Source organism: Sciurus vulgaris, assembly GCF_902686455.1.
Source record: "Sciurus vulgaris genome assembly, chromosome: 1".
Lineage (NCBI taxonomy): Eukaryota > Metazoa > Chordata > Mammalia > Rodentia > Sciuridae > Sciurus > Sciurus vulgaris.
In genome coordinates, this window is record NC_136461.1 from 109892050 (window position 1) to 109914991 (window position 22942).

The 22942-nt window shown below is 39.7% G+C and overlaps 1 protein-coding gene across 6 annotated transcripts in view; it reads left to right on the plus strand.

Moving 5' to 3' along the window:
- The window catches only part of CHD1L (chromodomain helicase DNA binding protein 1 like), a 60428-nt gene extending 40394 nt beyond the window's left edge, over window positions 1-20034 (plus strand). For all 6 annotated transcript variants that reach the window (XM_079140233.1, XM_079140229.1, XM_079140230.1 and 3 more), the window contains 8 exons: window positions 10054-10202; window positions 10992-11155; window positions 11838-12043; window positions 13133-13231; window positions 15697-15767; window positions 17861-17975; window positions 18685-18793; window positions 19689-20034. In XM_079140233.1, the coding sequence (XP_078996359.1) occupies window positions 10054-10202; window positions 10992-11155; window positions 11838-12043; window positions 13133-13231; window positions 15697-15767; window positions 17861-17975; window positions 18685-18793; window positions 19689-19767 (992 nt within the window). In that variant the 3' untranslated portion in view covers window positions 19768-20034. The remainder of the gene's footprint in view (window positions 1-10053; window positions 10203-10991; window positions 11156-11837; window positions 12044-13132; window positions 13232-15696; window positions 15768-17860; window positions 17976-18684; window positions 18794-19688) is intronic.
- The last annotated feature ends 2908 nt before the right edge of the window (window positions 20035-22942 follow it).

The window sequence follows — 22942 nt, forward strand, 5'->3', positions numbered from 1 at the left end:
ATAGGCCAAGGAGTGGGATAGCTGGGTCAAATGGTGGTTCCATTCCAAGTTTTCTAAGGAATCTCCACACTGCTTTCCAGAGTGGCTGCACTAATTTGCAGCCCCACCAGCAATGTATGAGTGTACCTTTTTCCCCACATCCTCGCCAACACCTGTTGTTGCTTGTATTCTTGATACTCACCATTCTAACTGGGGTGAGATGGAATCTTAGGGTGGTTTTGATTTGCATTTCTCTTATTACTAGAGATGTTGAACATTTTTCCATATGTTTGTTGATTGCTTGTAGATCTTCTTCTGTGAAGTGTCTATTCATTTCCTTAGCCCATTTGTTGATTGGATTATTTGCATTCTTGGTGTAGAGTTTTTTTTGTGTTCTTTATAGATTCTGGAGATTAGTGCTCTATCTGAAGTATGATTGGCAAAGATTTTCTCCCACTCTGTAGGCTCTTTCTTCGCATTGATGATAGTTTCCTTTGCTGAGAGAAAGCTTTTTAGTTTGAATCTATCCCAATTATTGATTCTTGCTTTTCTTTCTTGTGCTATGGGAGTCCTGTTGAGGAAGTCTGGTCCTAAGCTGACGTGTTGAAGATCCGGACCTACTTTTTCTTCTATAATTTGCAGGGTCTCTGGTCTGATTCTGAGGTCCTTAATCCATTTTGAGTTTAGTTTCGTGCATGGTGAGAGATATGGGTTTAGTTTCATTCTATTGCATATGGATTTCCAATTCTCCCAGCACCATTTGTTGAAGAGGCTATCTTTTCTCCATTGCATATTTTTGGCACCTTTGTCTAGTATGAGAAAATTGTATTTATTTGGGTTTGTGTCTGTGTCCTCTATTCTGTACCATTGATCTACCTGTCTATTTTGGTACCAAAACAATGCCGTTTTTGTTACTATTGCTTTGTAGTAAAGTTGAAGATCTGGTATTGCGATACCCCCTGTTTCACTCTTCCTGCTAAGGATTGCTTTAGCTATTATGGGTTTCTTATTCTTCCAGATGAATTTCATAATTGCTTGCTCTATTTCTGTAAGGTACGTCATTGAGATTTTAATTGGAATTGCATTGAATCTGTATAGCACTTTAGGTAGTATGGCCATTTTGACAATATTAATTCTTCCTATCCAAGAACATGGGAGATCTTTCCATCTTCTAAGGTTTTCTTTAATTTCTTTCTTTAGTGTACTGTAGTTCTCATTGTAGAGGTCTTTCACCTCTTTTGTGAGATTGATTCCCAAGTATTTTATTTTTTTCGAGGCTATTGTGAATGGGGTAGATTTCCTGATTATTCTTTCCAAAGATTCATCACTTATGTATAAAAATGCATTAGATTTATGTGCATTGATCTTATATCCCGCTACTTTACTGAATTCACTTATGAGTTCTAAAAGTGTCCTGGTGGAATTTCCTGGTTCCTCTAAGTATATAATCATATCATCAGCAAATAGGGATAGTTTGAGTTCTTTTCCAATTCGTATCCCTTTAATTTCTTTGATCTGTCTAATTGCTCTGGCTAGAGTTTCAAGGACAATATTGAATAGAAGTGGTGAAAGAGGGCATCCCTGCCTTGTTCCAGTTTTTAGTGGGAATGCTTTCAGTTTTTCACCATTTAGAATGATATTAGCCATGGGCTTAGCATAGATGGCCTTTACAATGTTAAGGAATGATCCCACTATCCCTATTTTTTCTAGAGTTTTGAGCATGAAGGGGTGCTGTATTTTATCAAATGCTTTTTCTGCATTATCGAAATAATCATGTGATTCTTGACTTTAACTCTATTGAAATGGTGAATTACATTTATTGATTTCCTGATGTTGAACCAACCTTGCATCCCTGGGATGAAACCCACTTGATCATGGTGCACTATCTTTTTAATATGTTTTTGTATGCGAGTTGCTAAAATTTTGTTGAGAATTTTTGCGTCGATGTTCATTAAGGATATTGGTCTGAAATTTTCTTTCCTTGATGAGTCTCTGTCTGGTTTAGGTATCAGTGTGATATTGGCTTCATAGAATGAGTTTGGGAGGGTTCCCTCCTCTTCTATTTTATGGAATACTTTGAGAAGTATTGGAATGAGCTCTTCTTTAAAGGTTTTGTAGAACTTGGCTGAGAACCCATCTGGTCCTGGACTTTTCTTTGTTGGTAGGCTTTTGATGACCTCTTCTATTTCATTACTTGAAATTGGTCTATTTAAATTGTGTATGTCCTCCTCATTCAGTTTAGGCAATTCATATGTCTCTAGAAACCTGTTGATGTCTTCAAAATTTTCTATTTTGTTGGAGTATAGATTTTCAAAATAGCTTCTAATTATGTTTTGTATTTCAATCCTGTCTGTTGTGATATTTCCTTGTTCATTCCGAATTTTAGTGATTTGGGTTTACTCGTCTTCTCTTTGTTAGTGTGGCTAAAGGTTTATCAATTTTGTTTATTTTTTCAAAGAACCAACTATTTATCTTGTCAATTTTTTGTATTGTTTCTTTTGTTTCAATTTCGTTGATTTCAGCTCTGAGTTTAACTATTTCCTGTCTTCTACTACTTTTGGTGCTGGTCTGTTCTTCTTTTTCTAGGGCTTTGAGCTGTAGTGTTAGGTTGTTTATTTGTTGAGTTTTACTTCTTTTATTAAATGCACTCCATGAAATAAATTTCCCTCTAAGTACTGCTTTCATAGTGTCCCAGAGATTTTGATATGATGTTTCTTTGTTCTCATTTACCTCTAAGAATTTTTTAATTTCCTTCCTAATATCTTCTGTTATCCATTCATCATATAATAGCATATTGTTTAATCTCCACTTGTTGGAGTAGTTTCTGTTTTTTACTCTTTCATTTATTTCTAACTTCAATCCATTATGATCTGATAGAATACAAGGTAGTGTCTCTATCCTCTTGTATTTGCTAACATTAGCTTTGTGGCATAATATATGATCTGTTTTAGAGAAGGATCCATGTGCTGCTGAGAAGAAAGTGTTTTCGCTCTTGGTTGGATGGTATATTCTATAAATGTCCGTTAAGTCTAAATTATTGTGTTATTGAGATCTATGGTTTCTTTGTTCAATTTTTGTTTGGAGGATCTGTCCATTGGTGAGAGAGGTGTGTTAAAATCACCTAGTATTATTGTGTTATGGTCTATTTGGTTTCTGAAATTGAGAAGGATTTGTTTGACATACATGGATGAGCCACTGTTTGGGGCATAGATGTTTATGATTGTTATATCTTGCTGATTTATGTTTCCCTTAAGCAGTATGAAATGTCCTTCTTTATCCCTTCTGACTAACTTTGGCTTGAAGTCCACACTATCTGAAATGAGGATGGATACTCCAGCTTTTTTGCTGAGTCCATGTGCATGGTATGTTTTTCCCCATCCTTTCACCTTAATCTATGAGTATCTTTTTCTATGAGGTGAGTCTCTTGCAGGCAACATATTGTTGGATCTTTCTTTTTAATCCAATCTGCCAGTCTGTGTCTTTTGATTGATGAATTCAGGCCATTAACATTCAGGATTATTATCGAGATATGGTTTGGTTTCCCAGTCATTTGGTTCATTTTTTAAATTTTATTTATTTATTTGACACGACTTGGTTCCTCCTTTATTTGACAATTCTTTTAGGATAATTCCTCCCTTTGCTGATTTGCTTCTTTGGTTTTCATCTCTTCCTCATGGAATATTTTGCTGAGAATGTTCTGTAATGCTGGCTTTCTTTTTGTAAATTCTTTTAACTTTTGTTTATCATGGAAGGATTTTATTTCATCGTCAAATTTGAAGGTAAGTTTTGCTGGGTATAAGATTCTTGGTTGGCATCCATTTTCTTTCAGAGCTTGAAAAATGTTGTTCCAGGCCCTTCTAGCTTTTAGGGTCTGGATTGAAAAATCTGCTGATATCCCTATTGGTTTCCCCCTGAATGTAATTTGGTTCTTTTCTCTCACAGCCTTTAAAATTCTGTCTTTATTTTGTATGTTATGTATTTTCATTATAATGTGCCTTGGTGTGGGTCTGTTGTAATTTTATGTATTTGGAGTCCTATAAGCCTCTTGAACTTGATTTTCCATTTCATTCTTCAAATTTGGGAAATTTTCTGATATTATTTCGTTGAATAGATTGTTCATTCCTTTGGTTTGTTTCTCTAAGCCTTCCTCAATCCCAATAATTCTTAAATTTGGCCTTTTCATGATATCCCATAGTTCTTGGAGATTCTGTTCATGATTTCTTACCATCTTCTCTGTTTGTTCAACTTTGTTTTCAAGGTTAAACATTTTGTCTTCAATGTCTGAGGTTCTGTCTTCCAGGTGTTCTATCCTATTGGATATGCTTTCTATGGAGTTCTTAATTTGGTTTATTGTTTCCTTCATTTCAAGGATTTCTGTTTGTTTTTTTTTTCAATATCTCTAACTCTTTATTGAAATGATCTTTTGCTTCCTGTATTTGCTCTTTTAACTGTCAATTGGTGCGATCATTCAATGCCTGCATTTGCTCTTTCATCTCATTGTTTGCTTCCCTGATCATTTTAATTATGTACTTTCTGAACTCCTTTTCTGTCATTTCTTCTGCCATGCTGTCATTGGGTTTTATTGATGTAACATCTAGATTTGTTTGGGGCATATTCTTCCCTTGTTTTCTCATGTTGTTCAGGTATCAGTGGACCGCTGAGATATTGCAGATTTCCTCTATTGACTTATAATGTCCCTGAAGATTTCTAGTATATCCCCTCTTAGCCTTCAGTAGGCTGAAGTCTTGGAGGAAGTTGATAGTGCGGCGCTCCACAAGGAAGCTGCCTCTCTAGGGGTGGTGGCCTTTAGGTGGGGTACATTCCCTGCTAGTGGGCAGAGGTGCCTCCACTTGTTGACCAATGGTCATCCAAAGGGTAACTAGGCTGCGGGCTGAGGCAAGGCCTGTTTGGGCCTGTGTCTCTGGTTTTACCATCCTTGTGGGAAAACCTCACCCGGCAGGGAAGACTCACCTGGTGGGGAGGTCTCGCTGGTCGGTTCCCCTCCTAGAGGTTCCCCTCAATCTACAACTACTGCCTGGACTGGGCTGCCTTCCTCTGCAACTGTTCCCAGGGCCTGGCCCTACCTCCTGGGCCTGGGAGCCTCACCCTTCACAGATGAGTCTCCTTAGGCTGCCTCTCCTCAGAGAATCTGCCCGCAGTCCTGGAACCTTTGCTCCGCCCCTAAGCGTGTCTCTGTGCGGCTCTTCCTCCAAGAAGACTCCTAGGTCCTAGACCCTGCTCTGCACCTAATCGCCTGGCTATGCGGCCCCTCCTCTGAGCAGCCACCTGGAGCCCCGTACAATCGCTCCGAGTCCCAGAGACCTGCCGCACGCCTCTTCCTCCAGACAGCCGCCCGGTGTTCCAGTGCGGTCACTAGGAATCCAAGCAACTCACTGCAAGCCTCCTCCTCCTGCCAACCGCCCGTAGCCCTGGGCAGTCACTCCAAGTCCAAGTGACCCGCCCCCTTCCTCCTCCTCCTCCTCCAGGTAGCCCCCCCCGGGTGTTCAGGAGCGGTCACTGTGAGTCACTCTGAGTCCACGTGACCCTGCACACCTCCTCCGGGCAGCCGCCCAGAGCTCTGGTGCGGCCACTGGACACCAAGCGATCCACCGCGCTCCTCCTCCAGGCAGCCCCCCAGTGTTCAGGAGCGGTCGCTTTAAGTCCTAACAATTCACCACTCGCCTCCTCCTCTGAGCAGCCGCCTGGAGCTCCAACGCAGTCACTGCGAGTCCAAATGACCCGCCGCGCTCCTCCTCCTCCTCCTCCTCCGGGCAGGCCCCAGTGTTCAGGAATGGTCGCTTTGAGTCCAAACAGCTCGCCTCGCAGCTCCTCCTCCGGCAACCGCCCGTAACTCTGGTATAGTCACTCCGAATCCAAGCAGCCACGCTCCTCCTCCTCCTCCTCAGGGCAGGCCCTGGTGTTCAGGAATGGTTGCTCCGAGTCCAAACAGCTCGCCGAGCAGCTCCTCCTCTGTCAACTGCCTGTAGCTCTGGCGCAGTCGCTCCAAGTCCAAGTGCCTCCCCGCACTGCTCCTCCTCCTCCTCCTCCGCACAGGCCCCGGTGTTCAGAAGTGGTCGCTCCGAGTCCAAACAGCTCTCCTCGCAGCCCCTCCTCTGGGCCGCCGCCCGGAGCCCCAGTGGTTGCTCCAAGTCCCAGTGCTGTGCTGAGCGGCCTCCTCTATGACACTCCCAGTTGTCCAAGTTCGCTGCTCCAGCGGGGGGAGGGGTGTCTCGCCAGGCAGCTCTACTTCACAAAGTTCCCTGCATTCCGGGACGACCGCCCCATCCGAGGCGCCTCCCCAACGGGAGAGACTCACCTGGCTGCTTTGAGTTGGTCCCAAGTCTCTCAATTTCTCCTCTTTTGAATCCTGAGTCCTGGAGCAACATGAAATGCAGCCACCCTCTAGTCCGCCATCTTGAAACCTCTCATACTGAGCTTCTTAATTCAAGAGTTCCTTCTAGCTGGGTGCTGTGGCGCATGTCTGCAATCCCAGTGGCTCCGAAGACAGAGGCAGGAGGATCCTGAGTTCAAAGCCAGCCTCCGCAAAAGCGAGGTGCTAAGCAACTCAGTGAGACCCTGTCTCTAAGTAAAATACAAAATAGGGCTGGGGATGTGACTCCGAGGCTGAGTGCCCCTGAGTTCAATCCCAGGACCCCCACCCCCCAAAACAGAGTTCCTTCTCCCACCAATAGAGAAGCACCATGGCTTCAGTAGGTGGTGCTTCCTTTACTGGTAGGGAGTGGGCTGGGCAAGGCTTTTGGTTTTGTCATTCTCAGCTTTACTACTTGCTTCTTTCTTTTTCTTTGCCATAAATTTGTCAAAGGATGCCTCCCTTTCTAAATTACTTCTTTCTCACCTAAAAGCAAATCTTCCCCAAATTTTTGACTGCACCTACTTTCCAGCCCTTCCCTTTTGATTCCTTAGTAGCCACTGCTGTGATCTACCAGGTCTTGGACCCATCCTCATTGTTTTTCCATTTGGAGTGTGATTCTCATTTTGGAGAATAAATTTCCTCCGTTTGGCACTACTAGAACCCCACTGTTCCCTCTCCTGTGCAGTCTCTGCCTACCCAGACTAGTGAGCGCTGGCTCAGCTGGTTTGGGATGTTCATTTCTCTACTTACCTGCAAATGGAAGATTAGAGTAGTTTCTGACTCCTAATTTTGTAGCAGGCTTAGATTAGGGGTGATTTCATTATCCTTATTGATTGGTGTGGTTTTTATAGGATATATGAAGAATTCAAAATTCAGGCAACTGGCATTATTTTACAGAACACTGTTTTTGACTTTTCTTGTGTTTTATCTTTAAAATTTGTTACAATAGTATCACATTTATATTCAAGAATTCTTTCTTGTTCTCTGCTTGTTGTTTGTATCCTGTTCTCATTTCAAGGATACGATATCCTCACTGGGGACATTTATTATAGCTTTTTAAAATATATCCCAGGGAGGATATTTATTATATCTTTTCAAAAAATGTTGCCCTGCCCACTGTATTGTCTCTTTTTCTCCATTTGCTTCTCCTTCTTCTTCCATTTGCTTCTCCTTCTTTCTCCTCTTTTTAAAAAAAGAATCTCTTGTTTTTTTTGGGGGGAGGGGGTGGTATTGAAGTTGGGGATTGAACCCAGGGCCTTGTGCACTCTACCAACTGAGCTATCTCCCCAGCCCCATCTCTTGTTCTTATTAGCAGTTTTCCTGAAACATCTGGTGTCCTGTGACTATCTGATCCGGGTGCTGGTGAAATGCCCCAAAGCTGACAGGCAGCTCTGTTGTGAGCAGGTGGACAGCCTATGGGCCTCATGCCAGCAGCACTGGTTGGCAAGCCAGCTTTTGCACTGGGGGAGCCTTTCCAGACACCCAGGTTTGAAGACATCACTGGACAACTTGTTTTATCCTTAGACAAGTCCTCTTTTATCATCCTTGGAAGATACATCATTACAGCAAAATTGTTTAAATTGAAAAGACAGGGATCCAAGGGCTCATGGTGCTCCCACTGCTTGCTGTGTGGATCCTTTCAGTTCCCCCACATCGTGGTGCCCTGTGGGACTGTGAGTCCTAAGCTTTTGGAGTATTGAGAGGGTTTCTATTCCTGTAGTCAGTCCCAGCTGGATACCTGTGTTTTGGATCCACAGCTCTTCTTAATCTGTTTTCATTTTCCAAAGAGTTTGTGAACGTTTTAATGTACCATTGCCTCATATAGCTTTTTAGAAATCCATTTATTGTCATTTAGCTGTTTCAGGTGAGAGAAAAAATAAATGTGTGTGGTCATATTTTTAAGTTATATTGGATTACCTTAGTATCATGATTACAGCCTTTTCTATACTCATCTATATTAATTTAATTTTATTTGCTAGAACAAAATAAAATTGCAGTGTTTTTAGAAAGATGATTGTATATCTTCACCTGCCTAAAAACAGGTATTTTTGCAGACAATCTAACTGCCATAAAAAATTCTCCAGTTTGATTAAAATCTGAAATGTTGTCTTCAATGACCATGTCTTGGTTCCCTTTTTGGTAAATGGTTCCTCTGGCAGGACCGATGAGGGTCTAGACCTGTGGGCTCCAACTGCCTATTAGTAACAGACTAAAGACATGGAGCATCATTAAAAATAATATAAATAAACATTAAAGAGTAGTAATTAGAGCAGCCCAATCAAATTTAGGTAAAAAGTAAGGTTGCTTTAACTTTAATGCCAAAGTTTTTTTAAAAAGCACATTTATCTGGTAAGTTGAGAATTTCATGCAGTATGATGCTACATATGTTGATCATATTTGACACTTCTCAGCTCTTTATTTTTTTCCACTTGTTGATAGAATACCTCATTGAAAGCCCCCTGCTGATTTAATTAGCAAATGCCAATTAGAATTACAGCTGGTTAGATTTGGGTACAAGTGTGAAGCAATTGATCTCTTGAGAATGAAAATGTTTTGCTTTCATACTCTCTAGGGAAAACATACTTATAGCTGATTTCATAATGCTGTGAAAATACATTATTTGGTAACATGTGCTGTTAAATACACTTCACTTTTGAATCCTTATCTTACCTGTCTGTGGTTACTAGTCTTGGCTGTTTATCACTTGATTCATGATCGTGGCAGATCACCCAGCCTCATTGGGCCTTTGTGTCTTCATCTGTAAAATGGTGCTATTAATGTCTCTTTTACTCTTTTACACAGCTGCAAAAATCAAACGTGGTAATAGATGTGAAATTGCTCTGATAGCATAAAGTGCTACTTAAAGAGTACTCTATCAGCCGGGGGTGTTGCTCAGTGGTAGAGCTCTTACCTAGCATTTGTGAGTCCCTGGGTTTGATCCCCAGCACTGTAAAAATTAAAGAAAAAAAAAAAAAGATCATACTATTGTCCTTGTTGTTTTTGCCATAATTATTTGCAAGCCTGTTTTCTTTCTACTTTTCTCTATACACTAATCTACCGAAAAGAGCATACTGATCTTAGAATCAAAAAAACCTACCTTGTTCATTTTGTAGAAGAGAGAATTGAGGAACCCTTTAATCCCTGTGAGTTTCAGTTTCCCCCTTCATAAGTTGGGTTAGTTATACCAGGATTGAAGTAAGAAACATGAAGATGCTTTGTGAGATCTACAAAGAATATTATAAATCTAAGGGATTATTTTTTGTGATTTTTTTTCATTTTCTCGTAGATTTGCCCCTTGTTCCTTTTAATATTATAGAAAAGGGGGAAAAGACTTGAGTATTAAAATTATGTTTGGACTAAAAAAGTTGAGATTTTATTAGGGGATCTTAAAAGTCAGTGAGATTTGCACTGGGAATAGTTGTGGAATGGATGAATGATTTGAGACTCAGCAGTGTAGAGAGATCCAGCAGAGATTCCCACATCACGTAGGGTGGGCCAAAAGGGTTTAAGCCAATGCTCTGTCCTTTGAAAAGTGAACACATATAGAACCCAAACTCATCAGTATTGGTGCAACAGGAAGTGAAATTTCATTACAAGCTGGTCTTCACCCATTTAGAGTATTCACCTAGTTATTGCTTTGAATAACATTGACCTATTTTTCAATGTCTTAACATTTCTCACTTTGTGTTTTATATTCTTAGAGAACCACATGTACTTATTTGAAGGTAAAGATTATTCTAAAGAGCCCAGTAAGGAAGACAGAAAATCCTTTGAACAACTGGTGAATCTTCAGAAAATCCTTTTGGAAAAAAAAAGTCAAGAGGGCCGGTTACTCCGAAATAAAGGCAGTGTAAGAGCTGTTCATTTGTGTGAGATCATAAATTCTTCCAAACTGTCTTCCTATAAAAGAACCAAAAGTGATCTCAGTATCATTTTTTGTTCTCTTAGGATGATTTATTAAGAAATGTGTATCTTGAAATGTAACAAATTAACTGAACCCTAGTATAAAAGCTATGTAAAAATCTAGCATAAAAAACATTAATAAGGTGAGTATATTGCACAATTTAGTGCAGGTAAAAGCAGCCCTGTCCCTCTTCTAAGCCACCCCTAAATGGATCACCATATTAAATCAAAATATCATATCCTGTTGTTGATAAACATTAAGAGATGAATATGTGTAACGTTCAGTGTTCGATGCTTAAAATGTACTTTCTAAATGTTATCTATCATTAAGATAATCATGCTAAAATACTCTGTATTAAAAGGAATTATACATTTATAGAAAGATTTGTGTTAAAATTGTTTAAACTTTAAATGGTATCCTACATTGTATGCTTTCAATCAAGGAGAAAAAGTTTCTATTCTGAATTACCTTATTGCTCATAAAATGAATCAAAATGACTGTACTATCCATGTCAGTACTATGGCTGAATTTAGAACACAGTGGCCCACCATGCCAATGAGATTCATAATATGAACAGTAAATTGAAGTATCTTGCTGCCAGTGCCCACCACACAGTATTTTGTGAAAGCCTAAGCATGTTGCCTCTGTAGAAAGACTGCTTTGGGGATGAATGAAACTCATAGGGGAACAGGAAATTCCTGACCTTCCTGGCTTTCAATCTTATCCTTCCTACAGGTTCTTATCCCAGGCCTCTTGGAGGGGTCTACCAAAAGGAAAAGGATTCTGAGCCCAGAAGAACTGGAAGAAAGACAGAAAAAAAGACAAGAAGCAGCAGCCAAGAGAAAGAGACTAATGGAGGAAAAGAAGAGGGAAAAGGAAGAAGCTGAGCATAAGAAAAAGTATGTCTAGGGAGTACTGTCATTTCTAGTGACATAGATATTTTGGTCTCCTCCACTAGAATCACTTAAAAATTCAAAAAACTATCAATCTGGTAGTTTCTGTTGATAACAGAATACTTTTTTTTTTTGACTAGTGATTGAACCCAGGGGCACTCTACCACTGATCTAGTTCCCCAGTCCTTTTTATTTTTTATTTAGAACCAGGGTCTCACTAGGTTGTTTAGCTGGCCTCCAACTTGTGATCCTCCTGCCTCAGCTTCCTGAGTAGCTAGGATCACAAGTTTGCACCACCATACCCAGCTCCACAGAACACTTTAAAAGATTCAACTTTAGCATTTCATCTACTTTAGTGAGAAGTCTTGAGTGCCTAAAGCAGAGAAGATGCATTCTATTGAAACGAGAAATTTTTAAGGTTTTATTGTAGCCAGTGAGGAATCATTTATTTGAACAGGTCCCTTTTAGTCATGTTCTTAAAAACAGGGACATTTATTGGATGCTCATTATTGAAGTATAGTCAGGAGACAGACTAATCAGTAAAACTTGTTTAATTACAAATGAGCAAAAAACTTCAGTCAGGGTAAGTTTTTAATTACATTTTACTTGGTAGTTATTGTTTGTGAATAGCAGTGCAAAATGTGCTCCAAGGAGAGGTTAATTTTCTTTTCTCTCTTTCGGGTCAAAGGATGGCTTGGTGGGAGTCCCACAATTACCAGTCCTTCTGCTTGCCCTCTGAGGAGAGTGAGTCCGAGGACCTTGAGGACGAGGAAGATGAGAGTGCTCCTGAATTGGGTTACGGTGACCCAGACCCAGCCTCCATCAAGTATGTTAGTGGTGATGTCACGCACCCTCAGGCTGGGACAGAGGATGCTCTCATCGTGCACTGTGTAGGTACGAGAAGTGGTGTGGGCAGGGAGTGTGCCTCAGTCTTTATGGTGCCAAGAAATGGAGAAGATGAGTCTAAATCATGACTTAAGGGTGCTGGTCCCAATGTAATTTCATGTGATCAAAAAAGCATGACAAATTCATGTGAATTTGACTCTTGGCTCTTTGGTTTACCTGGTTGAGTTACCCACTCTCCCTGAGCGTGAGCTTCCTAATCTATATTAATGGGATATCTGTCTCATCCTCAGCACAAGTTTTTTAAGAGGGTGAAATGAGGCTACATTTTAGAAGAAAAATGCATTCTCTGAGAAACTCCCCGTGTGTTCCCCTCACAACCTCTGCATGTTCTGCCTGGAACCTTATTTTCTCTAGTCACATCAAGCATAGTTTAAATGTCTGCCTCTCAGAAAGGTCTTCCCTGATCACCTCATATAGAACAGTTTACATACTCCCTCTGTTACTCTTTGTCCTCTTTCTACCCAATTTACCTTTATCACCTCCTCACATATTAACATATATATTTGTTTGATTATCTCATTACATTAGAAAATAAGCTTAATAGAAGAGAATTGTGTATGTGTATATGTGTCCACCACAGTAGCTCCAGTACCTAGAATGATGTTTGACAGGTAATACATATAAACAAATATTTGTGGTATGAATGAGTATAAATACAAGGTACTAACCTATTATGTTAATGCAAGCTTGAATGAGTCGTTTAACTTTTCCTTTTCCTGACCTGTAAAATGGGAGTTGTATGCTATGATATTAACAGCACTCGCTCACAGTTATGTTCCCCCAGGACTCCACCCTTCCTTATTCACTTCCCCCAGAGTTATAGACCCACCGGAGATTTTTTTCTCATTCATAACACTCACTTTTGAGATGCCTTTCTGTTATGATGGCCAGGTATATCTTTCAGAAAACCTGTACATATTTGGGAATCCAACTATGATACTCCTAGGAGATCAGATATAGCTTTCCTTCCCTTTGAAAAAATCATTCTTCTACAAGCCTAATTTGTGTGCCTTTGTTTCTCTAAATTGTGGGCTTGACTTTGCCTCTTATAGATGAAAATTTTCTTTCTTCTGTCAGATGACTCTGGCCGCTGGGGCAGAGGTGGCTTATTTACCGCTCTGGAAGCACGGTCAGCTGAGCCAAGAAAAGTATATGAGCTGGCAGGGAAAATGAAAGGTAAGATGAAAAACAGAACAATGGAATAAGACAGGAGTGGACACTTAAGATGGTATCATGGGGTTAACTGGCCTTGGAGAAGGACTCAGAAGAGCCGATTGTGATGTGAATTCTGTCATCAGCTGGTTTTATGTGACTGTGACCCCTTTCTCTCTGCCTGTTTTCTCATTTAATTTATAATACTTTGCTCCACCTACCCCAAGGGACTCTAGTGAGGATAATGAATGTGTAGGTCTTTTGAAAAATGTCAGTTGCTGCATACATCTTCAAGTATTAGAATAAAGATTATTTCATAATTTACCCAACTCCCTCATCTTCATAAGGGAATATCTCATGAAAATGTCAGAGATCTATAGGAGGGAAATGGGACACACTATTAAAATGCTAACATAGCTCAGGTTTGGTGCTAGGGGGAAGGAAGGTAGATTATGAGGTCAGCACAGCTTGGGTACAACACTCCCTGGAGACAGAAGTAAAGTTGTTTGGGACCAGGAGGACTTGGAAGACTGAAAAGTATTGTCTCTTGACATACAGAAGGGAAAAGGCCACCTCCTTTTACATGCAGAAGTTGCAAAATGGAAGGAAGAGTAAAAGTATCATTGTGATTATTTTCTGGGGAAGATGAGCAGTCAAAGGACCTTGTCCAACAGAGATGGGCCCTCCAGATATCTTAGAGATTGGTTTTTCCTAATTCTTTGGCCCAGTTCTCTAAAGTAGAGAGGAATATAAGGACGTAAAACACATTGCTTTTTCTGGTAAAACACATTTTTAAAAGAAGGGTTTGGTGTGTGTTGAAATGGCCAACCCAGATCTGGCAGGATTCAAAAAAAAAGGTGCAGAGAATCCCAGAGAGGTCAGAGCTAGCGGTGCAGACTAAGGCATCCCTCTTTGAAACCATGTGGGAGAAATGAGAAGGCAGAGAACAGAACATAGAAAATTTTTGGAACTGAGATAAGAGGAGAGACAGTAAGAATTTTCAGGAAAATAAGAGAATCTTGAGAATGTAGTATTTTGAAGGTTTAGTAGCCTTTATTCAAATTGCTTAGGACCAGAAGTATTTCAAAATATTTTTAAACAGTGGATATTTGTGTATACCTTAGTGAGATATCTTGGGGATGAGATCTAGATCTAAACACAAAATATATTTATGTTTCATATGAACCTTATAAACATGTAATTTTATACAGTATTTTTTAGCACAGCCTGTCACATGAGGTCTGATGTGTAATTTTCCACTTGTGGCATCATGTCACTGTTTAAAAATTTGGGATTTGGGAGCATTTTGGATTTGGGATTTCTGGATTAGGGATGCTCAACCTGTGTAAGGGAAGAGAGGATGTTAAGAAGGCAAAGTGGTCTGCAGTGTCAGACTCTGAAGTAAGAAGAATTGGGAGAAGGCCACCGGATTCAACCTGTGGTTGATCATGTGACCTTAGAGCACTTTGAGGAATGTAAAGACTATCACCTAATTGCACAGATTTAAGGTAAAAGTGGTCACTAAAGAAATGGAGATAGCGGTGTACACTCTTTCCTGAAGAAGGATTTAAATTGGCTATAGCAGAGTAGGTGGAACTGGGCTAAGGCTGCTGGGGAAGGCTTCATGGAGTGGTGAGAGTTATCTGGGGTCTGGGAAGATGGCTTGAATTTGAATAGGCAGATAGAATGGCAAGAGGATTCCTAACAGTCACATTCTTTTTGGTATCCCCGTGGTAACTACTGTTCCCAGGTAGTTACACAGTCCATATGCAGGCCAGGTTTAGGCCAAGGAACAGAGGAGAGTTCAGTTTTAAAGGGAGGTTTGGCCACATCATAGAAGACTATACATGGCTTATCTAGGGGATACCATTCTAAATAGGACCATATCCAGTGGATAATGGCTAGATATACAGGAAATCTGATCAGAAGAATGGCATAGCAGAGCTAGTATTTTAGAATGACTTAAAAGATTGGGGTGTGCAAGATATTTGTCATTTTTAGTTTGAACAAAAAGTTTAAACTGAGTTATGTAAAGCCCCAAATTAAATTAGCATCTCTAAGTGACAGTTTGATTTGATTTTATAGGGTTAGAAAATATGCAAACAGGAATAGGTATAGTATAATGCAGTATTTGAATGATGTAAGACAAACAGTAGACTTCCAAAGGAATTTCAAGCCCATAGAATTCCTCCCCACCCATGGATACCTCTAGCATTTGTATTCATTCTCCTTTGCCTATAGGGCACTTGGTTGGTAAAGTTTGGGGAATATTGAATTAGGAGAACATGAAAACTTCAGAAGAGAAGCAGGTAAGAACGTAGCTAAGGAGAGTAAGAAAAGGCTATGCAAGACTGGTGGAGGTGGGGTTCCAAACCTAACTGGATTTGGAAGAAGAAGACACAGGAGGATCCGGAGTAATTCTCCTTCAGTGGTTCATGTGAGTTGAATGTTCCTTCTGTTGTTCTTTTTTCTTTTTTTTTTAATCTCAGACTTAAGTTTGGGAAGTGTCCTTTTGTTTCCTATTGATGATAAAGAGACAAGAAACACAGGGCAAGATCTGGTAAGTAAAAACCAAACAAACAAAAAAACCACATCTTTTAATCAGAACTAAAATTTGGCTCCCATCAATTTCTCTTAAAACCCTTCCTGCCCCCACTGGGGCCCAGATCTCTAGTATTAGAGTGGTTTGCAACAGCTGCCATAACAGTACCTAAGACTGGGTAGCTTAAACCATAGATATGTATGTTCTCAAAGTTCTGGATGCTGCAAGTCCAAGATCAGAGTGTTAGTAGTTTGGTTTCTCCTGAGGCCTCTCTCCTTGACTTGTAGATGACCACCTTCTCACTGTGTCCTTCAGGGTCTTTCCTCTCTGTGTAGACATCCCTGGCATCTTTCTGCATGTCCAAAGTTCTTCTTCAGAGATCACAAGTCAGTTTGGATTAGGGCCCACCCTAATAACCTCATTTTAACTTAATCTCTCTTTTTTGAAAATTTTTATGCTACACAATAGTAGAATGTATTTTGACATATCATACATACATGGAGTATAACTTCACATATTTGTGGTTATATGTGATATGAGTTACACTGGTAGTGTCTTCATATATGAATATAGGAAAGTTATGTCTGATTAATTCTACTATCTTTATTTAATAATGTCTTTAAGGCCCTTGTCCAAGTGCAATCACATTTGGGGGTACTGGGAGTTTGGGCTTCAGAATATGAATTTGGGGGAACAGGGTCCATCCCATAACAAGCATATTGGCCCACACATTCCACTTCCCCTGTCCCCCAGGCTTCTATCACAGTCCATGGAGCACTGTTCTCTACTTCTTTATGCGTGCACTGGAGTATACTACAGGCCCCTTCAGGTATAGGGACTTTTTTATCCTTCGTATCCCACATAGTATTGGCTCATTAGAAATGCTCCATGAACATTTACTAAACAAGTATGAAATCATGTCTCAAAACTCTGAGGGTTTTATTATTTATTACATGAAAGTTTCTATAAAGGATTATATTTTCTGGACAGCCACAGGCAGAGGAGAGGAACCAATACATACTTCTCTGCTTACATCAGAATCCTACTTTTGCATCTTAAGTATCTCTCGATGGTCTGTCATTTGGAATACCTGTAGTGAATTTACTTGCCATACCTATAGTTTTTTCCAAGGTCTGAATTCATATCCAAATTTTAAACCAAATCTTATTCATTTAAGAAAATAAATTTAGAAACAAGGCTTAAAGAGGTTCATTCTCTTCATATTGGTGTGGCAACAAAGTGGTTTCTATTCTAGTCATTCATTCAGAATTTCTAAAATGAAAAAGAAAAAAAAAAACAAAAACAAAAAAAAACAAAATAATGCCCATGCATGAGAATTTCAGTGTACAGTTACTCAAGAAAGCTGTTTACGGTGTGGAACAGTGTGTCTAGGATGTGACTGTAGTGACTGACATTGGTCCCAGAAGCTTCCTTAACTCTCCAGCTCTACCCCATTTAGGAGGAGGTGGAGATAGTTGGCACTTGGTTTTCATAGCTTGTTTAGACAGAGATGGACTGACTGCTTGTCCTGGGAGACTGACTCTAATATCAGTCAAGAGGGCTGGATTATAAGAACCTCTAAAATCCTATCTATTCCAAAGAGTCTTAAAATTTTTCTTTACCTATGAGAACGTTTAGAAAGTATAAATTTTAGACTCTGGTTTTTAACATGTCATAAAAAGTGGAAGAAATCCCTGTATAAAGTTGCCACAAAAATAAGAGATCAATTATGATAAGGTGGATCATCACACATTGCTGTTCAGGCAGAGCAAACAAAAGAGATGGAGCCACTGGGCACAGTGACACATGCCTGTAATCCCAGTAGCTCAGGATGCCGATGCAAGAGAATCACAAGTTCAAAACCAGCCTCAGCAATTTAGTGAGGCCACAAGCAACTTAGCAAGACCCTGTCTCAAAGTGAAAAATTAAAAAGGACTGGGAATGTGGCTGAGTGGTTAAGCACCTCTGAGTTCAATCCCAGGTACCAGAAATAAAGGATGGAGCCAAAGCCTGAGTGGTCCATAAACGGTTATGTCCTCTCCATGGGCAGGTCACTGAGTTGACAATGGAGCTATCTCATGTCATGTCATTCATCTAATGGTTCTTTTTAGTTGGCCTTGGTAGTGGCTCAGCACCGTGATCGCTCCAATGCCCTGTCTGGCATTAAGATGGCAGCTCTAGAAGAGGGCCTCAAGAAGATATTTTTAGCAGCAAAGAGAAAGAAAGGTAAGCTCTTCCAACAGAGATCAGGAAGAGATGAATTTCTTTTTCTAGACATGCAGTGTGATTTTTGAAGGGAGATGAATGCCAAGACCGTGCTCAGTTTGCATAGCAAAGGTAGAGCACCGAGTAATGACCCCTTCATTTTGTCTTTGTGTAACCCAGTTCCTTTCCAGGTTGGTTTCATATTCATTATTTCTGTGGACCATGTCCATCCACTGGTATTTTTCTCATGATTTTACAATGGGGAAGCAGATATTAGAGATGAAGGAATTTGGTTTTGTGTAGTTGGGAAAAGCCGTTTATTATACTTCCTCTTAGAGAGTCACAATCTGCCATGACTCTCTGCCAAAGAAATGTAATTTTGTTTCCAAACCTAGTATGTCTTGGTATTTGTTGAATTTCATGGCTAATTGGAGAATCTTTGTTTTAACTTTGATTTCACCATCAATCATATTCTACTTCCATTGTGCCTGCTTATTTCAAGAGCCTGTGGATCTTCATGTTCAACAGAATAACTGAATTTTTCCCTATTATGATCACCCCCTGCCAGAATATTTTTCACACTATACTTGTATATTTTGGGCAAAAGGTCAAAAATTATTCTTCTATGTATATGTTATACCCATCAATCAATGTTTGATGAGTGAAGACATAAAAAATCAAAAAATAGACGTGACCTTTTTTTTTTTTTTTTTTTCTTTTTTTTTAATAGCAAGTGTTCATCTTCCACGCATCGGTCATGCCACCAAGGGTTTTAACTGGTATGGTACTGAGCGACTTATTCGGAAATATTTGGCTGCAAGAGGCATCCCAACTTACATGTATCCTTTTGTCATCTTAATAGTATGTTTTCCCAACTCAAGAGGGAAATACGTTGTATTTTTTGGTATCACTGTTTAATCCAAAGCCGAGTCCTTTCCTGCCATGTTCTTCAACTCTGTCCTCCTCAGTGGAACAAAACTAAGAAGCATTTTCTGACTTGTATGTACATCCAGAGTATACACCCAAGGAGATGGACACACTAACACTTTTGGATGCCAAGAGATAGATGAAAAGAATATATGAAGGGGAGAATTAAATGAGCAATTGCCTTTTGGTAACATACTAGAATTTTTTCTCACTGCTTTTCTGGATATCTTTCAGGTCTGTGGACCAAGGCCTATGAACTTCATCCTGTTCTCTAAACAGTTAACAAATAAGTGAACTATTTTATTTGGGGAACTTTTTGTTGTCTTCTTAAGAGACAATATGAAATTCATTCTATTAAGTCATAATCTGCTTTAACTAGACTAATATATTTTTCTCACGACCTCCTTGGTATGTAAATTAGTATTCTTTGAACTATTATATTGTACCCAAAGTGAGAAGCTGCCAAATTGACCCCCCAATTACTATAACTATACAGAAACTCCATATTTGTACTTAGATTCTTACTGAATTAGTTCAGTCACAACTCATTACAAAAGCTTAATAGAGAAGGCATGTTTTATGTGCTTGTACAATTCAAGCAGTAGCATAAGAGATTTAGTGCAACAGATTAATAGTAGCAATAATTAGTCCTAACAATATTGGAAGTATTTATGATATAGAGAAAAAGAATTAGGACATACTACTTCTAGAATGGTTATTTCAGTAATTATTAAACGAGAGAACTAGTAGTTTTGGCAAAGTTGAATGTAAAGTAATGAAATACGTCTTCCTTGACATCCTTATCAGATATTACTTCCCTAGAAGCAAGGCTGCTGTCCTTCATTCACAGTCCCCACTTTCCTCCTCAGCACAAGTGGTGCCTTAACAATTGGCCCAACACCAAATCCAGTATTTAGCAACCAGCTATCAAGATATTTGTCCCGAGTGACTGCTATGAGTATTTTAGAAAGGAATCAGGCCAAATGTGGTGGCGCATACCTGTAATTTCAGTGACTCGGGAGGCTAAAGTAGGAGGATCACAAGTTCAGACCAGCCTCAGCAACTAGCAAGACACTGTCTCAAAATAAAAATAAGAAGGACTGAGGATGTGGTTAAGCATCCCTGGGTTCAATCCCTGGTACAAAAAAAAGAATTGGATTTGGGGACCTCTTGGATAGTGTGTTTTCTGAATTCAAAATTTGTTCTCCTGGATGTGTTACTCTGATATGGTACCTGTAATACAGGATGCACAACTTATTTTGGAAAGCCCTTTGATCTCAGTTTGCATAACTATTTGCATAATAATAAATTTTCTGCTCTTTCATTGCCATTTTATTACTTCCCCCTATATCTAGGTTTCTTCTCCTTCACCAGAAGTCCTTACAGAAGGAAAGATTGTCTGGATTAAGGAGATACGAAAGGAAATAGAACAGGGTGTCTCTGGGTAAAGGAAGCACCTTCTGGCAATTCATGCCTTTAGGAGACATCCTTGGGCATAGAGGCTGAGAAGCAGGATTCTTGATCCAGACAAGTGAAGCTTCGGTCCTTCTCTTTGCACTGCTCTGTGTCTGTCGGATAAAAAAGCACTTTGGCTCAGAGGCCTGTCAAGTGCAACTTCAGAAAAGCCAGTGAATCTCCTTTCCCCTACCCACCAAATCCAGTTCAGCTTCATTTTTGTGAAAGTGGCACAAAACAGTCATAGAATGACTAGTGGTGTTGGAGAAGGTCAGTGCCCGAGAACCACTTGGAAAGGAGTCATGGGGAGAGTCCATATAAGTTTTACTTTTCAGTTTTGTATGTGAAGTCTTAGTCTTGGGCACCTGTCCTCAACCAGCCTAATTCTTATCTCTTTGAGGCCTTCAACACCCTGAATGCTGCAGGGTCCTCTTCCAAACTTTTTGCAATGCTTTTAACTGCCTCCTGTCCACTTTTCTCCCCACCAGTACTAAACACATAGGTTATTTTTTTAGTTGACATATATTATTTGTACTTATTTATGGAGTACAGTATTCTGATTTGACATATGCATCATATATAATTGGTCATGATGTGTAATAACCAAATTGAAGTAATTAGCATTTCCATCTCCTCAAACATTATTATTTCTGTGTGCTAGGAACCTTCAAACTCTTCTCCTGTAGTTATTTTGATTTGTATAATTTTTATAGGCTATTTTTACTAAGCTATAGAACATTGGAATTACTCCTGCCTCCCACCAATGATATTTTGGTACCATTATCACCCTCTCCAAAGCTCCCATTTTCCTCCCCTTTCTAGCCTCAAGTGACCTCTGTAAGTCCATCAACTTCTATATAGTCAGAATTTTTAGCTTCTACAAATGAGTGAAAACCTTTGATATTTATATTTCTATACCTGGTGTATTTAACTTGACGCAGTGTCCTACAATTTTATCCATTAGCACTACCTGGATAGTTTCTGAACATCCGAGAGAAGTATCATAACAGGGAATTCACCACCTAAGAAAGCATAGGTGACCTTTCCATGGGCACAGGTTTTTTTGTTTGTTTGTTTGTTTGTTTGGTGGCAGAGGGCTTGTCATCCTATACTATGTACCATGCTCCAGCCACGGGGGATTTTACTAGTTATGGAGCCTGTATTAGTCAGGGTTCTCCAGGAAAACAACCAATAGAATATGTTTATGTAAAAGGAGGTTTATTAGATTGGCTAACATGACACGGCTAAAACGTTCCACAGTGGCCATCTGTAAGCTCTGGAGAGCCATGGAAGTCAGCAGCAGCTCAATGCAAGAAGCTAGAAAGCCTTAGAATGAGAGATACTAATGGTGCAGTCCCCCCAACCCCCTGCAGCCTAGGCCGAAGGCCCGAAACATCCCCAGTCTGACTCCTTGAGGGTTGTTGGTATAAGTTTGTGTCCAAAAACAGGAAAACCTGCAGTAAGTTGTCTAAGGGAAGCAGCAGAAGAAAATGAACCTTGCTTGAAAAGTAACAGGGAGAAAACAAGTTTCTCTCTTCTACTTCTTGTTTCATCTAGGCCCCTAAACTATTGGATGGTGCTGTCCACCTTTAGGGTGGGTCTTCCCCATTCACTTTGCTCATTCATATGCCATTCCTCTCTGTAAACACTCTCACAAAAAAAAAAAAAAAAAAAAAAAAAAAAAAAAAAAAACCCAGAAGTATGTTTTACCAATTCTCCAGGCATCCTTCAATCTAGTCAAGTTAACACCCAAATTAAACATTATAGAATCCCCATACAGTCTCCTGGTTAATTGGGTCAAGTAACACATGGATATAGCCTCAGAAAACTATCAGTAGGGATGCTGACAATCCTAGACTGGAAAGTTTTACAGTCTTCACAGGCATGTAGTCACTTAAATAAGTACCATAAGATAGCCTTGCTTTGGAAAAAGGATGTCATGTATCTCCCAGCAATTGACCATGATGCTGTAGCAGAAGTGAGCTACTGTCTGAATTTGAATGGCTGTAGGGGTCAGGAAACCCAGCATATTCCCATCTCTAACTCCACAGACATTTCACCATACACTATGGCCTAATTTACAGATGAAGAAAATGATCAAAATAACAGGAATAAGCCCTTACCTATCAATAATGAGCTTGAATGTAAACAGGCTAAATTCTCCAATTAAAAGATAACCAGGCTGAATAGATCAAAAAGCCATATCTAACATTATGCTTCCTAAAAAAGTTCAATTCACAAGTAAAAACATACAGACTGAAAGTGAAAGAATGGAAAATGATGTTCTAAGCAAGTGGAAGCCTAAAGCTAGCAGAAGTAGCTACATTTACATCTGACATTGTAGACTTTAAGATAAAATCTGTAAGGACAAAGAAAGTCACTATATAATAATAATTCAACAAGAAGATATAATGAGGGCTGAGGAGATAGCTCAGCTGGTAGAGTGCTTGCCTCGCAAGCACAAGGCCCTGAGTTCGATCCCCAGTACCGCCAAAAAAAAAAAAAAAAAGAAGATATAATGATGATAAATCTATGTGTAACTGATATCAGAGTAACCAGTTTTATAAAATAGACAGTATTAGATCTAAAGGGAGAGAGTCCAAAAC